Source organism: Ranitomeya imitator, chromosome 1 (genome assembly GCF_032444005.1).
Source record: "Ranitomeya imitator isolate aRanImi1 chromosome 1, aRanImi1.pri, whole genome shotgun sequence".
NCBI classification, from domain to species: domain Eukaryota; kingdom Metazoa; phylum Chordata; class Amphibia; order Anura; family Dendrobatidae; genus Ranitomeya; species Ranitomeya imitator.
In genome coordinates this window covers 304,327,542-304,348,869 of record NC_091282.1, presented here as the reverse complement: position 1 = coordinate 304,348,869, position 21,328 = coordinate 304,327,542, and the positions used below count along the sequence as shown (strand labels likewise).

At 42.8% G+C, this 21,328-nt stretch overlaps 1 protein-coding gene across 2 annotated transcripts in view; it reads left to right on the top strand.

The window, feature by feature from the left end:
- LOC138670407 (serotransferrin-1-like) overlaps nt 1-21,328 on the top strand; it is a 192,632-nt gene that overhangs the window by 111,710 nt on the left and 59,594 nt on the right. The window contains exon 8 of one of the 2 annotated variants that reach the window (XM_069757703.1): nt 16,033-16,219. The exons of the other annotated variant lie outside the window; for it this stretch is intronic. Within the exon in view, the coding sequence (XP_069613804.1) occupies nt 16,033-16,219 (187 nt within the window). The remainder of the gene's footprint in view (nt 1-16,032; nt 16,220-21,328) is intronic. 2 annotated transcript variants of the gene reach the window in all.

Below are 21,328 nucleotides of genomic sequence, written 5' to 3'. Positions count from 1 at the left end.
CCACAGGTGGTCCTTGGCTCTTTGACAATTCTTTTGATAATTAATTTCACCCCTCTGTCTGAAATCTTGCAGGGAGCACCTGATCGCAGTTGGTTCATAGTGAAATTATGTTCTTTCCACTTCCAGATTATGGCCCCAACAGTATTCACTGGAACCTTCAGTAGTTTAGAATTTTTTCTGTAACCATTGCCATCAGTATGTTTTGCAACATTAATGTTGCAAAGGTTTCTGTAACCAATGCCATCAGTATGTTTTGCAACAATAATGATGCAAAGGTCTTGAGAAAGCTCACTGCTTTTACAAATCATGAAATGTTTCTTGTGTGCACCTTTGTAATGGGGCACCTTTTTATAGGCCATTAGCTGATCCAGCTAATATTATTTTTCACTCAGTGGCAGAATTGCTTTCTAATTACTGATAGATTTCAGCTAGTGTCATGACTTTCCATGGCATTTTCACCCTTCTCTTTCTCCAAGTCTTCTATACTTTCTTAATATGTAATTTCTCATTATTATCCAACAAAAAAGCTGGAAAACAATAGCACAAAATAGGGTCTTATCTGGATAGAGGATGGGAGAACAGTAGGCGCAGTGATGTGCTCACCTGGCAGGGTTGTGGGATCACAACACCATAAAAAGCTCAAATAACCGGATGCTGCAGATCTAATCAAGTATACAGAGAGAGGATAAAATGGAGGATGGATCTTTTCCTCACTGCCAAAGACAGCAATAATAGTTTTCAAAGAAATCAGACCATAGATGACCATAAATTAAGTTATGTGTAAAAAATTAAAAATTATAAAATGCAGGATGGATCTTTTTTGCTCTGCCGAAGACACTAATAATAATTTCCAAAACACGATGAAGAAACAAATCCAAGAGATGATGTGTAGAGAATTACGTGTTTTAATTGTCAGCGCATTACAAAGTTCACAGACTTCTTCTACCACATGGTGTAATTTGTCCTGATGAAGAAGTCTGTGAACTTTGAAACGTGTTGACAATTACAAACTGCAATTTTCTACATATCATCTCCTGGATTCCTTTCTTCGTCTTTTTTTGGAAACTTTTATTGGTGTCTTCGGTAGAGCAGAAAAGATCCATCCTCCATTTTCTCATTTTTGTATAAATCATTTTTATTGGTCACAGCAATAAAGAATAAAGGTAAACAGTACAAACTGGTAAATCTGTGCGATGGTAGGCAGTAATTACAAGTCGAACAAGAGGAGCATTGTTACATCATTTAAGTCTTATAATTTAACTGTCTGATTAATAATGCTGTTGGCTGTCCCGAGATTATGAGATAATAACAATAGAAAACAGCCGGGATAGTTGGTAACCATTGATTGGTTCCTTTGTATTCATTTAAAATACTATATATGTAATCAAACTGGATATGGGGAGGACAAACATAGAAAGTCAGAAAGGGGAAAGAAAGGAGGGCAGGAAGAAGAAGAGAGGGATGGAAGAGGGTGTGGGAAATTCAGGGAAGGAGTGTGGCTGCCTCCGTACCCCAGCGGACAGAACGCACGCCAAGAAACGGCCCGGAAGTACACGAAAATAGGCTATACAGTGTGTCGGGTTCTGGAAACCCAGAGATCTAGTTCAGGAGTTTCCCTAAAAGCGATCCAGGGTGCCCATACGTTGTAGGTTTTTTCTGCGTTACCTGGTGACTGGTTTATCAGCTGTTCCATTCTATAAATGCTATTAAGTTCCGCCACAAATTCTGTACGGGAAGGAAATTTTTCTTGTTTCCAAAACCGAGGGATTAGATTTCTGACTGCGGTAAGAAAGTGTCTGAGGATACCCCTCTTGAACCTAGATATTGACAAGTCGCATAGAGACAACAATGCTAGACTTGGTGAAGGTTGGATCTGTGTGATAGACAACCTGTTATGAAGTTCAAAGACGGCCAACCACAAATCCTTTATGGGGGGGCAGTCCCACCAGATATGCATGTAAGAGCCTATCTCCTTTAGACATCTCCAGCAGGTGTCAGGGGTCGTGGGGAACACCGCATGCACCATGGAGGGGCATCTATACCATCTTGCTAGAATCTTATAGCTCCTCTCCTGTGATACCGCGCATAATGACGATCTAGACGAGAAGAGAAGATTTTTTCCCCTGTCTTCAGATGACAAGGGCCTTCCCAGATCGCCCTCCCATTTCGAGAAAAACAATGGCCAACCCTGCAGCGGAGCCCTCCCCTCTTGGAAGATTTTATACAGCAGCGAGACAGTATGATCTGGGGGATTTGCTGATATGCAAAGCTTCTCAAAGGGAGTTAGCGGCCTGCTGATATTGGCTTGTTTAGAGATTGAGTGGATATAACTTTTTAGTTGTTCATAGAAGAACCAATCAACAGAGTGTGTTTCCTCCTCTGGGAATAATTCCCGAAGGGACTTCATCCCAGTTTCTTTTAAGTAGTCATGGATGATGGGTTTGGAATCTTTTCTCTTATTTAGAAATGTCTCTCTATTCAGCCCCGCCGGAAAAGCAGAATTGTCATAAATTGGAATTAAGGGGCCCAGGAGAGTTGTAATCTGAAGGTCTTTGTTTCGGTTTTTAATAAGAAGCAATATGTTTCGCGTGAGGAAGGGTATGTAGGTGCCTGGTCCTAGCCCCCTGCCTCCTGTCCAAAGAACAACTTGGGAGTCGCATCCATTAAGATAATTTTCTAGGTTTACCCACTTTTTGTTGTTTTTACTGTGATAAAGGTCTAGGATACAAGTTCCCATTGATGCATAACTATAAATCGCGAGATCCGGGAGACCCAATCCACCCATCAGTTTAGATCTACCTAATGTTGTGTATGAAATACGTGCCCGATTATGAGACCAAATAAAACGAGTAATTATTTGTTTGAGGCAGGAAAAGAAGGAAGCCGGTAGGTATAGGGGGATTGTTTGAAAAAAATATAAGAGGCGAGGCAGGAGGTCCATCTTAACTGCATTGATCCTACCCAGCCAGGACAGTTGGAGCTTGTGCCACTTCTCCAAGTCTGAGTTTGTTTTCTGTAGGGTTGGTGCTAGGTTGGTTTCAAACAGTTTAGACGTTTTGCTTGTAATTTTGATACCTAAATAAGTAAGGGAATCAAAGCACCATTTAAATGGGAAGGTCCTCCTTAATTGATCTACCAGAGGGAGTTGGAGTGAAATGTTTAGGATTTCAGATTTATGGGAATTCATTTTGAAGTTACTTAGGTGACCGAATTTATGTAGCTCTGAAATGATGTTTGGTAGACTCGTAGAGGGGGACGTAATATATAGCAGGATGTCATCTGCAAAAAGTGCTAGCTTATGCTCTTCAGAACTTAGTTTTATACCATTAATCGATGGGTTGTTTCTCAAGGCCACAGCTAAATGCTCCATTGTTAGGATATATAGGAGGGGAGAGAGTGGGCACCCCTGCCTTGTACCATTTCTGATCGGGAACATATCCGATAGTGTGCCGTTTACCTTGACCTGAGCACTAGGAGAAGAATACAGGGCGGAGATCCTACGCAGCATGTTTTCTTTTAGGCCAATTTCCTCTAGGGTCTGAGAAATAAATTCCCAATGGACCCGGTCAAAGGCCTTTTCAGCATCAATTGACATGATACACAGGGGGTCCCCCTCTCTGCCCGCTCTGTCAATTAGAGAGATGGTTCGGATTGTGTTGTCTCTCGCCTCTCGCCCTGGAATGAAGCCCAACTGGTCCTGGTTTATTAGTTTTGGTAAAAGGGGACATAATCTATTGGCTAACATTTTTGCATATATTTTAATATCTAGGTTTATTAAGGAGATCGGGCGGTAATTATCGCACGTAGAAGGATCCTTGCCCGGCTTAGGGAGAACTGTTATGTGAGCGAAGAGTGCCTGTGTAGGGAAAGAGCCCCCAAGAGAGACAAAATTACAAGCCTTCAGAAGTATTGGACTTAGCAGTGTGTTGAATGACTTGTAAAAGCCTGCTGAGAACCCATCAGGGCCCGGGCTCTTGCCCTGTTTCAGGGCGCCGATGGTTTCAGAAACCTCCTCCACTGAGAATTCCCTTTCAAGATCAAGTAGATCACCTTCAGGCAGAGTGGGTAGTTTATGTTCCTGTAAATATGATTTGATTTTGTTACGGAGAGAATGTAGTGGGGCCTCTTTATAGTGACCTGCTATGTTATATAGAGATTTGTAATATTCGCTGAAATTGGAAAGAATATCTCTAGTATTAAACACTTTCTTCCCCTCTTTGTTTTTAATAAAAGGAATGTAGGTATTGGGATTACGTTGATTAAGGGCTCTGGCCAAGAGTCTACCACTTTTATTACCGAGCTGGTAGAAGCGGCTTTTGAGTCTTTCTCTGAGGCATTTGGATTTTTGGTCTATTATAGATAGCAGTTTTTGTCTGGCCGAGGAGAGCCTAGCAAATGTGCTGGCTTCAAGGTCTCGTTTATGTTTGTTTTCTAATTGGTGGATTTGTTCTGTTAAGCTAAGTATTTCCGCCGCTCTTTCTTTTTTTAACCTAGCGCCATGAGAGATGAGGACGCCTCTTATTACACTCTTCAAAGCTTCCCATTTTATAGTGGGGGACGTGGTGTCTTCCTCGAGGTCAGGAAATCTGTGATTGTTTGATCAATCCTGGATTTACATATGGGATCCTGTAGCAGGTTTTCATTCAGGCGCCAAGAGAAACCTGGTCTCGAGGCAGAATGAAGTGAAATTGTTAGGTAAATAGGAGCATGATCTGACCACAATATCGACCCCACGTCCGCCTTTACCTGCATGTCAAGCAACTTATGTGAAACGAAAAAATAGTCTATTCTACTGTAAGTGTTATGTATTTTTGAGAAGAAGCTATAGTCCTTAGTTGTTGGGTTAAGAACCCTCCAGACATCTACCAGTCTCATGCTGCGCATCTGGGATCTTATTTTTTTAATAGAAGATGCAGGATATGAAGACTTACCCGAAGAGACATCCACCGCAGGGTTCATAGGAATATTAAAGTCGCCCCCAAGTATCACAGGAGAGGAACCAGCAAACTCCTCGAGGCGTCTTTTGCATTCGGCTCCAAACTTCTGTTGCCCTTGGTTTGGGAAATATACGTTAGCGATTACAAGTTTATGAGCTGCCCATGTGATGAGTAGAAAGATATATCTGCCATTTTTGTCAATTTGTGAGTCTAAGATCTCAGGCACAAAGGATTTGTGGAAGGCTATTGAGACACCTTTTGACTTTGAAAATGGATTTGGGCAGTGATACCATTTAGGATAATTTTTCGTGATACAGTGTGGCACCACACCAGTTTTGAAATGTGTCTCTTGGAGCAGTAGCACAGAGACCCCCCGTTTGTGGCTATCAAATAGGACCCGCCGTCTTTTTTCTGGTATATTTAGCCCCTTAACGTTGAAGGAGCAAAATTTAATTTCATCCATTATCAAATACCTCTGCGCCATTCCGCAATACCATGCGTCCCATCCGCCAGACCACGCGACAGCCAGGGGTAGTAGGGAAGAGACAATAGGAGGGAAGGGAAAAAGGCGGGGTAGAGAAGAAATAATAGAACATGGAAAACATTAAAGAAGGTGCGTTAGGATTGACGCACCAGGTCAGACTATACATCTGTGTAGTTAGGGCAAAAGAATGGAGAAGGAGAAGTCTCCTCCCCTCCCTTCACCCGTGCACCTTAGGTGGATAAGGGAAGCCAATGGAAACACCGACCCCCCCAGTCCCCCCGAACTTGGTAGGTCCCATAAACGAGAACTTGCAAACATGTAACATCTGGTTAAACATAGTAATAGTCCCTGCAGCGGCGAGATGTCCTGCATGCCATCAGAGAACACAGGAGAAAAAAAAAAAAAGGGGGGGGGGAAAGGGTGGGAATTTAGGGGAGAAGGAAGAAGGACAAATTCACCGATGACAGGCAGGACCCCACGCGCCCGGGTGCTCAAAGAATAGGATCAAACCTCCAAGGCGAGCCCATGATGAGACAGACCGCCCTGCCAGGAGACTCAGCCGATTAACAATAAGTGTTCATGAGACCACTCAACTGCATCAGAGTATCTGAGTATATTGCAGCAATGAATAGAAACTAATTGAAACTAAGAAGAAAATGGAACAAGAGAAGAGAGAAAAACTTCATGGAGGATCTGAGGAGCCTTCGGTGGTATGACGATTCTTGGAACGGGGAACCTTGAGCCACCTTGGAGGAGCATCTGGAAGTGTCGGAGCCAGAGGCCAATCCGGAAGATTTATTAGTGGAAGTTCAAATGTGCCTAGGAAGTTAGCCAGGTCCCCAATCCGGCGGAAGTATGCGCTTTTGCCACCTTTGGATGCTGATAGTTGAAATGGGAACCCCCACCTGTAGGGGATATCTCTTTCCTTGAGAACCTCCAGCAAGGGTTTCAGAGCTTTGCGCAAGAATAGAGTGCGCCTGGATAGATCTGACAGGAGTAGGATTGGATGACCTTCAAACTGGAGGGGTCCCTTTTTCCTAGAGGCCATCATGATGGTCTCCTTAATTCTGAAGTAATGCACCCTGCAGATGACGTCTCTGGGGCACGACTCAGACGTGGGTTAAGGACCAAGGGATCTATGAATCCTGTCGAACTCGATGGTGTTGTCCTCGTGGTCACCGAGAATGTCCAGAAATATTCTCTGAACTGTACGATCTAGGTCCTGAGGACTGATAGATTCTGGTAGGCCTCGTATACGGATATTGTTACGCCTATTGTTGTGAATTCTGTGGCAGAGTTCACTCCTGTGGTCACAAGTGGTACTTCGGCTGATTCTCTCTGGGATCTTACGTTTGTGGAGGAAAGTGGTACTGCAGCTTCTGAGTTTCCTCCCTCAGGTGATCTGGTGAGCTCGTTAGCTTCTTCTCTACTTAATTCCACCTGATGCTTTGATCTATGCTTCCTGTCAATGTTTCAGTGTGGGACTTGTTTTTTCCCTGGATCATTCCTGTGGCCTGCTGCTCTGCAAAGCTAAGTTTTGCTTATGTTATTTTGTTGCTATTTTTCTGTCCAGCTTGCTTTATTGGTTTTTCTCGCCTGCTGGAAGCTCTGAGACGCAGAGGGACCACCTCTGTACCGTTAGTCGGTGCGGAGGGTCTTTTTGTCCCCTCTGCGTGGTTTTTTATAGGTTTTTGTGCTGACCGCAAAGTTATCTTCCCTATCCTCGTTCTGTTCAGCTAGTCGGGCCTCACTTTGCTAAATCTGTTTCATCTCTATGTTTGTGTTTTCATCTTACTCACAGTCATTATATGTGGGGGGGCTGCCTTTTCCTTAGGGGAATTTCTCTGAGGCAAGGTAGGCTTATTTTTCTATCTTCAGGATTAGCTAGTTTCTCAGGCTGTGACGAGGCGCCTAGGTTCTGGTCAGGAGCGCTCCACGGCTACCTTTAGTGTGGTTTGATAGGCTTAGGGATTGCGGTCTGCAGAGTTCCCACGTCTCAGAGCTCGTTCTATTATTTTGGGTTATTGTCAGTTCACTGTATGTGCTCTGACCTCCATGTCCATTGTGATTCTGAATTGCCTTTCATAACAGCCTATTGCGATTTTCCAGATCTTCAAGACCAGATGACATTTCCTCCAGTTTCATGGTGTGGTCCATTAAGATTTCTCTGTGTGCCTGAAGTTCCTGTGAGATATCCTCCTGAGCCTTTTCCACATCCTCTATACGCGATGTGAATTCTGTCTGCAAATTATGTATCTCCTTTTTGTACGAGTTCTCAAGCCTGCACGCAAAACTTTCCAGGTCCGTTTTGGTTGGAAACGCTTTAATGTATTTACTCAGTTCAGCTATATTCATGTCCTCAGGCACTCACTGTTGTCTGTTGATTTTTTAGGGGAGATATGTGAGGTCTGTGGCTCTTTTGAGGAGGAACTATTTTTATGCGGGGTTTGCGACATTGTTGATCTGGTGTTCCTTGTTTGAAGTGGCTGGTTTAAGAACCGTTCCATGTCCTCTATAGGAGGCTCCTTGTGTAAGCTTGTGGGTTGCCCAGAAGTCCTCTTAGTTTTACCCATATATGTCTGCTGCTATTAATTGCCCGTGGTAGTGTTCAGGGGAACATGGGGGGTGCAGCGATCACCACATTAGGCACAGTCCCCCATCAGCAAGCCCCCTCCGAGGTGCATTTGATTATGATCTTACAGTTAGTGGGGCATATACAATGTCCTGAGCCTGGAAAGATTAACCTCTAGATGTTATACCCGATCCCAGCACTAGGTGTCGCCAGAGGTCTGGGTTTGTAGATTATATGCTTGCTAAGTAGTATGCTGGGATTCTGTTTTCCAGCACCAATGTGGACAAGGCACTGTGACAACTCAGCAAAGGGCAATGGCAGGGTGACTGTCCCACCTCTGCAGTAAGGATAATAAGCAAGGCAATACGCAGGAGTGCCTCTCCGCGAGGGGATCCGTCCCCAAGATGGCGTCCACCCTCCCACTGGCGGGAAAATAATCGGCGCTGGGGGCACTATGGCGGGCGCCCCGGGGGGGTCTCCTGTCCCACCAGCACCAGTCCTACCTTGTTCACCTTCCTCCTCGGTGGAGCGCGGTCTGCGCACTCCCCAGGGATTTCCCTGCAGGAGTTCCGGCCGAGCGCTCCCGCGGATCTTGTTATATTTTAACCTCCTTCACCCTCCTCTGTTATGTGTCCCCTTTCCACTGGTCCTCAGCGTGCTGTGGCACCTTTCAATATGGCGCCAGATTGTGGCGGGAGACTCCCAGCTCCGTTGCAGTCCGTCACGAACAGAGGTGAGAATGGAGGGAGTCGGGAGAGATCTACAGCGGTGAGTAATCGCCGTGAGCCGTGACCCCACAGCGACCTCCCTGCTCTCTCAGAGGAGCCGGGCAGAGGCGCCCAGGGAGCCGGCAGCAGAACTCTTCACTACTCGGCGTGCCTGTGCCATAAATCAGCTGGTGGAATGTGGAGAGGGCCAGCTCCAGCCCGAGCACTCAGGGGGACGGGAGGTAGGAAGCCCGGACAGTCTATATAAATGTTACCTCCGTGGTATGCACCGCTAGCCAGACCGCCGACAGTCACGGCTCTTTGTCTTAGGAAGATGGCGTCCGTTCTCTTCCTGGTGCGTCTCCACTGTTTGTCTCCTAGCTCAGCCAGAGCTGCAGCAGAGACACTTTTTGGTACCGATTTTTCCTCCTTATGTCCCAGGATGAGTTCGGGTCAGTTTTCTCGGTTGGTAAAGTTTTATAACTTTAGAAATCCCTGGGTTGGGTAGGAGCTCTCCATTTATGCGACTTGTCTCCTGAGCAGTCAGGCCACGCCCCCCCATTTTCTCATTTTTAATTATCACACATAATTTATGGTAATCTTCAGAAATATATTTACTTAGAAAATTACTGAAGAATTCAATATTTAGTTCACCCGCTGTATAACCAGTGCTTCTCACAAAATTAGAATATTATCAAAAAGTTAATTTATTTCAGTTCTTCAATACAAAAAGGTGATAGAAATATATTATATAGAGTAACAAACAGAGTGATCTATTTCAAGTGCTTATTTCTGTTAATGTTGATGATTATGGCTTCTGGCCAATTAAAGCCCAAAAGTCATTATCTTAGTAAATTAGAATAATTATCAAAAAACACCTGCAAAGACTTCATAAGTATTTCAAAAGTTCTCTTAGTCTGTTTCAATAGGCTCCAAAATCATGGGGAAGACTGCTGACTTGACAGATGTCCAGAAGGCAGTCAGTGACACACTCTATAAGGAGGGTAAGTCACAAAAGGTCATCGCTAAAGAAGCTGGCTGTTCACAGAGAGCTGTATCCAAGCATATTAATGGAAAGTTGAGTGGAAAGAAAACGTGTGGTAGAAAAAAGGTGCACAAGCCACCGGGATAATTGCAGCCTTGAAAGGATTGTTAAGAAAAGGCCATTCAAAAATTTGGGGCAGAATCACAAAGAGTGGACTGCTGCTGTGGTCATTGCTTTAAGAGCCACCACATACAGACGTATCCAGAACATGGGCTACAAATGTCACATTCCTTGTCTCAAGCCACTCATGACCAATAGGCAACGCCAGAAACGTCTTACCTGGGCCAATGAGAAAAAGAACTGGACTGTTGCTCAGTGGGCCAAGGTGTTGTTTTCAGATGAAAGTAAATTTTGCATTTCATTTGGAAATCAAGGTCCCAGAGTCTGGAGGAAGAGTGGAGAGGCACACAATCCAACGTGCTTGAGGTCTAGTGTGAAGTTTCCATAATCAGTGATGAGCACTTCATGCTTTCCTCTGGCGACAAGTTTTTTAGAGATGGAAATCTGATTCTCCAGCAGGACTTGGCACCTGTCCACACTGCCAAAGCAGGACTTGGCAACTGTCTGTCCACACTGCCAAAAGTACCAATACCTGGTTTAAAAACAAGATTATCACTGTGCTCGGTTGGCCAGCAAACTCGCCTGACTTTAACCCCATAGAGAATCTATGGGGTATTGTCAAGAGGCAGATGAGAGACACCAGACCCAACATTGCAGACAAGCTGAAGGCTGCTATCAAAGCAACAGGGGCTTCCATAAAACCATGCTATGCCGCATTGATGCAAAAGGAGCCTCAACCAAGTATTGAGTGCATTTACAGAACATACATTTCAGTAGGCGAACATTTCGGATTTTAAAATCATTTCTCAAGTTGGTGTTATAAAGTATTCTAATTTACTGAGATAATGCAGTTTTTGTTTTCATTGGCTGTAAGCCATAATCATCAACATTAACAAAAATAAACACTTGAAATAGATCACTCCGTAGTGACTATATAATGTATGAGTTTCACTTTTTGTATTGAAGAACTGAAATAAATATACTTTTGATGACATTCTAATTTTGTGAGAAGCCCCTGTATATGTACAGTGGGGCAAAAAAGTATTTAGTCAGTCAGCAATAGTGCAAGTTCCACCACTTAAAAAGATGAGAGGCGTCTGTAATTTACATCATAGGTAGACCTCAACTATGAGAGACAAACTGAGAAAAAAAAATCCAGAAAATCACATTGTCTGTTTTTTTAACATTTTATTTGCATATTATGGTGGAAAATAAGTATTTGGTCAGAAACAAACAATCAAGATTTCTGGCTCTCACAGACCTGTACCTTCTTCTTTAAGAGTCTCCTCTTTCCTCCACTCATTACCTGTAGTAATGGCACCTGTTTAAACTTGTTATCAGTATAAAAAGACACCTGTGCACACCCTCAAACAGTCTGACTCCAAACTCCACTATGGTGAAGACCAAAGAGCTGTCAAAGGACACCAGAAACAAAATTGTAGCCCTGCACCAGGCTGGGAAGACTGAATCTGCAATAGCCAACCAGCTTGGAGTGAAGAAATCAACAGTGGGAGCAATAATTAGAAAATGGAAGACATACAAGACCACTGATAATCTCCCTCGATCTGGGGCTCCACGCAAAATCCCACCCCGTGGGGTCAGAATGATCACAAGAACGGTGAGCAAAAATCCCAGAACCACGTGGGGGGACCTAGTGAATGAACTGCAGAGAGCTGGGACCAATGTAACAAGGCCTACCATAAGTAACACACTACGCCACCATGGACTCAGATCCTGCAGTGCCAGACGTGTCCCACTGCTTAAGCCAGTACATGTCCGGGCCCGTCTGAAGTTTGCGAGAGAGCATTTGGTTGATCCAGAGGAGTTTTGGGAGAATGTCCTATGGTCTGATGAAACCAAACTGGAACTGTTTGGTAGAAACACAACTTGTCGTGTTTGGAGGAAAAAGAATACTGAGTTGCATCCATCAAACACCATACCTACTGGAAAGCATGGTGGTGGAAACATCATGCTTTGGGGCTGTTTCTCTGCAAAGGGGCCAGGACGACTGATCCGGGTACATGAAAGAATGAATGGGGCCATGTATCGTGAGATTTTGAGTGCAAACCTCCTTCCATCAGCAAGGGCATTGAAGATGAAACGTGGCTGGGTCTTTCAACATGACAATGATCCAAAGCACACCGTCAGGGCAACGAAGGAGTGGCTTTGTAAGAAGCATTTCAAGGTCCTGGAGTGGCCTAGCCAGTCTCCAGATCTCAACCCTATAGAAAACCTTTGGAGGGAGTTGAAAGTCCGTGTTGCCAAGCGAAAAGCCAAAAACATCACTGCTCTAGAGGAGATCTGCATGGAGGAATGGGCCAACATACCAACAACAGTGTGTGGCAACCTTGTGAAGACTTGTTCTTATATACTTATTTTCCACCATAATATGCAAATAAAATGTTAAAAAAACAGACAATGTGATTTTCTGGATTTTTTTTTTCTCAGTTTGTCTCCCATAGTTGAGGTCTACCTATGATGTAAATTACAGACGCCTCTCATCTTTTTAAGTGGTGGAACTTGCACTATTGCTGACTGACTAAATACTTTTTTGCCCCACTGTATATACACATACACCACTCACAAAAAGTCATGGATATTTGGGTTTTGGGTGGAATTGATGGAAAACTTAAAAAGTTCACAGTGAAATGTTATAAAAGTAGGGCATTTAAGTAGAAGCATGCAATGGTGATTTCCTCATCTCAAACAGTTTATTGAAACAAAAGCCAACAACAGTGGTGGGTATACCTCCCAAAAAATGTCAATGTCTCAATAACTTGTCATGTGGTCTTGAGCATGAATTACACAATAGGTTTTCTATGAGATTCAGGTCTTGAGAAATTGCTGGCCACTCAATTTGAGGTACTCAAGTCTCCTGCAGCCTATCCCTAATGATGCAACGCCGATGAGCTAGAGCATTATCATTCATGAAATTAGGTCTGTGTTGTTTATGAAGAGGCACAATTACTGGATTAATGATGTTATTCAAGTATTGTAGGCTTGTCACTGTGCCAATCACAAAGTGTGAGGCAGTTCTGTATTGACAGACATATCTGTCCACACTGTAACACGAACACCACCACCAAAGGCTCATCTGGTGACATCAGCGGCTGATGTAAAGCACTCTCCTTGATGTCTCCATCATCGATGGTGTTCATAATTTCTGCTCAACATAAATTTACTTTCATCAGTGAACACCACTGAGGCACTATGGTCCCTCCTCCAGAGTAGATGACGCCTATGCCTTGTGCTGTGGTCAGGCATCCTTGCAGGTCATCTAGAATGCAGACCACACTGTGCTGTAAATGGTTTCAAATGGTCTTCTTTTGCTAAGTGCTCCAGGTCTCTCATATTTGAAGGGTGCCTTCTTCCAAAATCAATTTTGAGATCTCTCCACAAGTGTTCAGTGGGATTCAGATCCAGACTCATTGTTGGCCACTTCAGAATTCTCCAGTGCTTTGTTTCCATCCATTTCTGGATGTTTCTTGCAGTGTGTTTGAGGTCATTGTTCTGATGCCATGACCAAGGACACAAACCCAGCTTTCTGACACTGGGTACTACATTGCGACCCAAAATCCAGATTTCATAATGCCTTGAACGCAGTCAAGGTACCCAGTGCCAGAGGCAGCAAAACAACCCCAAAACATCTTTGAACCTCCACTATATTTGAATGTAGGTACTGTGTTGTTTTCTTTGTAGGCCTCATTCCAATTTCTATAAACAGTAGAATGATGTGCTCTACCAAAAATATCTATCTTGGTCTCATCTGTTCAGAGGACGCTTTCCCAGAAGGATTTTGGTTTACTCATGAACATTTTAGAAAATTGCAGTCTAGCTTTTCTTTATCTATGTCAGCAGTAAGGTCCTACTGGGTCTCCTTCCATAGCGTTTCATTTCATTCAAATGTCAATGGATAGTTTGCGCTGACACTGATGCTCCCTGAGTCGTCAAGACCTCTTGAATTTCTTTGGATCTTGATTTTGGCTGCTTATGCACCATGTGGACTATCCTGTGTTGCAACCTTTCATCAATTTTTCTCTGCCATCCACATCCAGGGAGATTAGCTACAGTGTCATGGGTTGTAAACTTCTTGATTACGCTGCACAATGTGAACAAAGGATCACTGGAGATGGACTTTTAACCTTGAGATTGTTGATATTTTTCAACAATTTTAGTTCTCAAGTCAGTTCTCTTCTGCTTTTCCTGTTCTCCATGTGTGTCACACACAGACACACGATGCAAAGATTGAGTTAACTTCTCCCCTTTTTATCTCATTTTAGGTGTGATTTTCAAATTGCCCACACTTATTACTTGCCACAGGTGAATTTGAATGAGTATCACATGTTTTTAAGGCATTCATTATTTTGTAAAAATGACCTGGCAGTATGATTCTTCAAGTCAGTACGAGTATGGTGATACCAAACTTGTACTTTTTTTTTTGCAATTTTAATTGTCAAAAATTATTTGACTTGTATTTACATTTTCTGAGACCTTTAGCTTTTTTATCTTTCTGCAAATTAAGTTGTGTTAAAGTTTGTTTTACTCAGTGAGCTCACATTTTATTGATACAAATTCAGCGTACATACAGTGTTTTAATTTTTTTTATTGTATTTTTTGTGGGTAGAGCAACGACCTAAAATGTATGCATTTCAACTCTTTATTTTTGACATTTGACATATGATAAAAACTATTTTACATCTTGATAGATTATACTTTTATGGACGTGATGATACCAAATATGTTTATTTTATTTTTTGTATTCCTTTATTTTATAAATGGTAAAAGGGGGTGATTTAAACTTTATATATTTTTTAAAAAACTTTTTTTTTTTTTTCATTTTATTTTTTAAACCCTTGAACTTGTGATCCTTTGCTTGTTTATTCTATATACTGCAAATCTCCTTTGAAGTAACTCACAGGCCGGACTTCACAGAAAAACCAACCTGGCAGTTATACGGGTGTTCAGTAAGCTACTGGCTGCCATGAGAACCCATCAGTTTTAGTGATAGGCAAACCCCCCGATGTTCGGGATCGACGGCATTTGCCCGAGTTTTTTGTAAAGTTCGAGTTTGGGGCCGGAGATGACACGAACTTGCGTCCGAAACCCCGAACTCGGACTTTACATGTATGGGATGGGGTGGGGAGAGCTTTAAAAAAAGGAGAATATTTATAAGAAACATTATAATTATACTTACCTGTCCAGCGACACATCCTCCCGTCCCGCTGTCTCCCAGCTGCATCTGCCTTTGGGGCCGCTCATTAACTGCCGGCAGTATTCACTGCACTCGGCAGTCTTTGGCTTTTTCCGGCAGTGTTCGTACGGTGACATCACAGTACGAACACATTGCTGGAAAAAGCCGAAGACTGCCGAATGCAGGGAATAACGGCAGAAGATAATAAACGGCCCCGGAAGCAGATGCAGCCGGGAGACAGCGGGATGAGAGTAAGCATCGCTGGACAGGTAAGTATAATTCTAATGTTTATTATTAATTTTCTGCTTTATTTACAGCCCGAAGTGGACCCGAACTGTAATATGGGTTTCCAGTGGAAACCCGTGTTCGGGCCCATGTGACCAAACACTATGTGTTCGGTATGGTCCCAAACTTTACAGTTCGGGTTCGTCCATCCCTAATCAGTTTCCCATGATCGCATTGCAGGGAGCCAATGGGAGCTAGTGAACATGCGTGCTATTGAACACGCTATTTAAATGCTGTTGGCATGCATCTGATATAGTACAGGTTCAGTTTCTGAGCCTGTTCCTTACACCCGCTGTAACCACATGTTTACAATATATTGTATTTATCTGGTTAAATACTTCAGAATAACTAACATAACAAGTTGTTTCTCCAAATCTAACACAAAATGCCACTTTAATGCCTTCTGCAATATCAGAATTCTTTAACTTTACTATGACAAACGTCCTCAGTAATTAGTAGACCACCTTTGGCTGTTATGACCTGTGGCAAACGTGATGCATATCTAGACACCAGCTTCTAGCAATGTTCTTAAGGAATCTTAGCCAATGCATTCCTCATGGGCAATGGCCTCCAGTTCACAAGTTTATTGAAGCTAGTTCACTCTGGACTCAACCTTTCAAAATCACTGATCGTATGCATCTCTAGACATAGCTGCAGTATATATTTGGCCTTAATATACAGAAAAGCAAATAAAAATGTTTCTAGAATTATCAATTTAAGTGTGCTAACCAAATTTGTTTTCTTCATGCAGAATTTTTTTGGTAAAAGTGGGAAGCACAAAAGCCGTTTGTCTCTCTTTACATCAGAAAGCTTTGGGGGGCAAAATCTTCTATTTCATGACACTACACAAAGGCTTCAGGTTTTAACAGATGATGCAGATATGACAGACATATTGGGCCTTGATTATGTGGCACTCCTTAAGGAACTGGGACATGAAGGTAAGATTTAAGGGACAAGTGTCCACTAATCCAGTAACCTTCACCTTTTCAGTTACCGTAAAAGTCAAAATAGCTTTAGATTTGCTAATAGTTAGAGATGCCAAACCATAAGGTATATCTAATTTGTGTATCTTTTGTAGTTTACATCCACACAATGACAAGGCTTGTGAGGATAGCTGCATTTGGTTTAATGTAATTGGAAATTGACTGATCATGTATAAAAAATTTGTGCTTGTAAGCCATGAAATTCTAAAGCTACAGTGCCTTGCGAAAGTATTCGGCCCCCTGGAACTTTTCAAACTTTTCCCACATATCATACTGAAAACATAAAGATACCAAATGTAATTTTTTGGTGAAGAATCAACAACAAGTGGAACACAATTGTGAAGTTGAACGAAATTTATTGGTTACTAGCTGAAGAGCCCGGCTATGCCTGGGCATAGTAAATATCTGTGGTTAGTTATAGCACCTCACTTCTCTTATTTTCCCATCACGCTTCTCATTTCCCCCTCACATCTCTCATTTTCTCCCTTACACCTCTTATTTTCCCCCTCACTCCTCTCATTCCCCCCTAACACTTGTCATTTCGACCTCACATCTGTCATTTTCCGATCACTCCACTATTTTCCCTCACTCCTCTCATTTTACACTCACACCTTTTCATTTTCACCCCACACCCCTCATTTTCACCTCACACCTCTCATTTTCCCCTCAGTATATACATGTTTGTCATCTCCCTTATATATAGTATACACCTGTATGTCATCCCCTGTATATAGTATATACCTGTATGTCATCTCCCCTGTAAATAGTATATACCTGCTGTATGTCATCTCCTCCTGTATATTGTATATACCTATGTGTCATCTCCTCCTGTATATAGTATATACCTGTATGTTATCTCTTTTGTATATATTATATACCTGTATGTCATCTCCTCCTTTATATAGTATATACCTGTATGTCATCTCCTGTATATAGTATATACCTGTATGTCATCTCCAGTGTATATAGTATATACCTGCTGTATGTCATCTCCTCCTCTATATACCTATGTGTCATCGCCTCTTTTATATAGTATATACCTGTATGTCATCTCCTCCTGTATATAGTATATACGTGTGTCATCTCCTCCTGTATATAGTATATACCTGTAAGTCATCTCCTCCTGTATATAGTATATACCTGTGTGTCATCTGCTCCTGTATATAGTATATACCTGTGTGTCATCTCCTCCTGTATATAGTATGTACCTGTATGTCATCTCCTCCTGTATATAGTATATACATGTGTGTCATCTCCTCCTGTATATAGTATATACCTGTGTGTCATCTGCTCCTCTATATAGTATATATCTGTGTGTCATCTCCTCCTGTATATAGTATATATGTGTGTCATCTCCCCTGTATATAGTATATACCTGTGTGTCATCTCCTCCTGTATATAGTATATATCTGTGTGTCATATCCTCCTGTATATAGTATATACCTGTGTGCCATCTCTCCTGTATATAGTATTTACCTGTATGTCATCTCCTGTATATAGTATATACCTGTGTGTCATCTCTCCTGTATATAGGATATACTTTTGTCATCTGCTCCTGTGTATAGTATATACCTGTGTGTCATCTCCACCTGTATATAGTATATATCTGTGTGTCATCTCCCCTGTATATAGTATATATCTGTATGTCATCTCCTCCTTTATTAAACCGCGTTCACACGTTATTTGGTCAGTATTTTTACCTTAGTATTTGTAAGCTAAATTGGCAGCCTGATAAATCCCCAGCCAACAGGAAGCCCTCCCCCCTGGCAGTATATATTAGCTCACACATACATGTAGTAGACAGGTCATGTGACTGACAGCTGCCGTATTTCCTATGGTACATTTGTTGCTCTTGTAGTTTGTCTGCTTAGTAATCAGATTTTTATTTTTGAAGGATAATACCAGACTTGTGTGTGTTTTAGGGCGAGATTCATGTGTCAAGTTGTGTGTGTTGAGCTGCATGTGGCGACATACATGTAGCAACTTTTGTGAGATGAGTTTTGTGTGGCGACATGAGTGTAGCAACTTTTTGTGTGTCGAGTTGCATGTGACAGGTTAGTGTAGCAAGTTGTGTGCAGCAAGTTTTGCGCATGGCGAGTTTTGTGCTTGGCAAGTTTTATGTGTGGTGCGTTTTGAGTATGTGCAAGTTTTGTGTGAGGCAACTTTTGCATGTGTTGCAACTTTTGCGCATGTGGCAATTTTTCCGCGCGTGCAAGTTTTGCGTGTGGCGAGTTTTCCATGAGGTGAGTTTTGCACGTGTGGCGAGTTTTGCATGTGGCGAGTTTTGCACGTGGCGAGTTTTGAGCGGCGACTTTTGTGTTTCGACTTTTATGTGGCGAGGTTGGTGTATGTGTGGTGAAATGTGTGCTGAGGGTGGTATATGTGTTCAAGCATGTGGTAGTGTGTGGCGCATTTTGTGTGTGTGTTCATATCCCCGTGTGTGGTATCCCATGTCGGGGCCCCACCTTAGCAACTGTACGGTATATACTCTTTGGCACCATCACTCTCACTCTTTAAGTCCCCCTTGTTCACATCTGGCAGCTGTCAATTTGCCTCCAACACTTTTCCTTTCACTTTTTCCCCATTATGTATATAGGAACAAAATTGTTTGGTGAATTGAAATGCGCGGGGTTAAAATTTCGCCTCACAAAATAGCCTATGACGCTCTCGGGGTCCAGACGTGTGACTGCAAAATTTTGTGGCTGTAGCTGCGATGGTGCAGATGCCAATCCCGGACATACACACATACACACATACACACATTCAGCTTTATATATTAGATTTTAAATTTTTGTGGAAATTCAAAAACTGAAAAGTGGGGCGTGCAATATTATTCGGCCCCTTTAACTTAATACTTTGTGCGCCACCTTTTGCTGCGATTACAGCTGCAAGTCGCTTGGGGTATGTCTCTTGCCCATTCTTCCTTGGCCAACAGCTCGAGCTCAGTAAGGTTTGATGGAGATCGTTTGTGTACAGCAGTTTTCCGCACTGTTGACAGATTCTCGATTGGATTGAGGTCTGGATTTTGACTTGGCCATTGTAACACCTGGATATGTTTATTTGTGAACCATTCCATTGTAGATTTTGATTTACGTTTGGGATCATTGTCTTGTTGGAAGACAAATCTCCATCCCAATCTCAGGTCTTTTGCAGACTCCAACAGGTTTTCTTCAAGAATGGTCCAGTATGTGGCTCCATCCATCTTCCCATCAATTTTAACCATCTTCCCTGTCCCTGCTGAAGAAAAGCAGGCCCAAACCATGATGCTGCCACCACCATGTTTGACAGTGGGGATGGTGTGTTCAGGGTGATGAGCTGTGTTGCCTTAACACCAAACATAGAGTTCGATTTTTGGTTTCATCTGACCTGAGCACCTTCTTCCACATGTTTGGTGTGTCTCCCAGGTGGCTTGTTGCAAACTTTAAACAACACTTTATATGGTTATCTTTCAGAAATGGCTTTCTTCTTGCGACTCTTCCATAAAGGCCAGATTTGTGCAGTACGACTGATTGTTGTCCTATGGACAGACTGTCTCACCTCAGCTGTAGATCTCTGCACTTCATCCAGAGTGATCATGGGTCTCTTGGCTGCATCTCTGATCAGTCTTCTCTTTGAGATGAAAGTTTAGAGGGACAGCTGGGTCTTGGTAGATTTGCAGTGGTATGATACTCCTTCCATTTCAATGTGATCGCTTGCACAGTGCTCCTTGGGATGTTCAAAGTTTTGGAAATCATTTTTTTTATTTTTTTATTTGTTTATTAACCAAAACAGTGGCAACATGTACATATTTGTGCATCCAAGCCAGTATAAGTACACTTGTCTAGGTAATTACGAATGGACAACAAATTTGTGCATTATTATTCATTCACTTTCAGTATTGTAAGTCCATATATTGCTATATATATAATAAACCACTGGTCAAGTGAACAGAAAACATTACATAACTTCATGTCGGCCTGGTAGCATGTATCTAAAAAAGAGGGGAAAAAAAGGGGAAGTATTCTCCTTCCCCTCTCCTCCCCTCCTCTTCATTATACAACCAATTAAGTCATAACTATCTTATCCTAATCTGCTGCCCAATATCTATATATATTATAATAACTATCTGATGCCGTAGAGTATGTATTAATGACACTCATGGTGGTGCCAAGGCACTATTTCAAAGCAGCCCCTGTTTTGATATAATGTCCGCTCATACGGTATGATTGAGTTTACCAATTCTATCCACGTCCCGAGAGAGGGATGTACACTACCCATCCAACGCAATGCCAACATCTTCCTAGCCAGAAAGAGTATCTCACGTAGAAAAATCTTAACATAGTGTCCCCAGGCTTCATCATGTAGCACCCCAAATAAGCAAACTAAGGAATTGAGAGTTACAGGGGATTGTACTAGAGAAGTCAACAGCGACGTTACCTGGCTCCAGTAAGACTGAATAATAGGGCAACCCCATACCATGTGTATAAAGTTTGCTTCCAGCGAATGACATCTCAAACATTCCGATGTTTGAAACCAACCCATCTTAAAGAGCTGCAATGGAGTTAAATATGACTGATGTGGGGGGCGTGTCCTGGCCATGATGGAGGAAGGCTGCTAATCCCTGAGCTCCTGCGTCCCCGGACGAATAAAGCCCTGCAACAGCCCAGAAACTGACTTTACCGGAGCCTATGCCTGCTAAACGGAAGTCTGCACACCCCACCACCCCTTCTGGACCCCTTGTGGATTTCCCTGGGAGTATATCTCGCTTTTTAAGAAGCTCTGGGAAGGGGCCTTGGAGCTGCACTGATCCTAAGATGGCTGATCCCTCCCCCAAGCCCTGCACACATGAGGCAAAAAACAAACAGAGAGAGAAGGAGACACCACAGGCCTGCACGGAGGTTTCCAGAGTGTCTCACCAGACTGTTTACTCAGGAGAGGCCCCCCTGCAGGGGGTCTCAGATGAAGGTACTGGAGGGGAGAGGGAGGATGGTGGGGGCTCGGATCATGAGACTGTACAAACAGAGGGAGAAGCTGTGAAGTCCTGGACACAGAGAGCTGAGCTCTACCCCTCCCAAACTGAGTGGC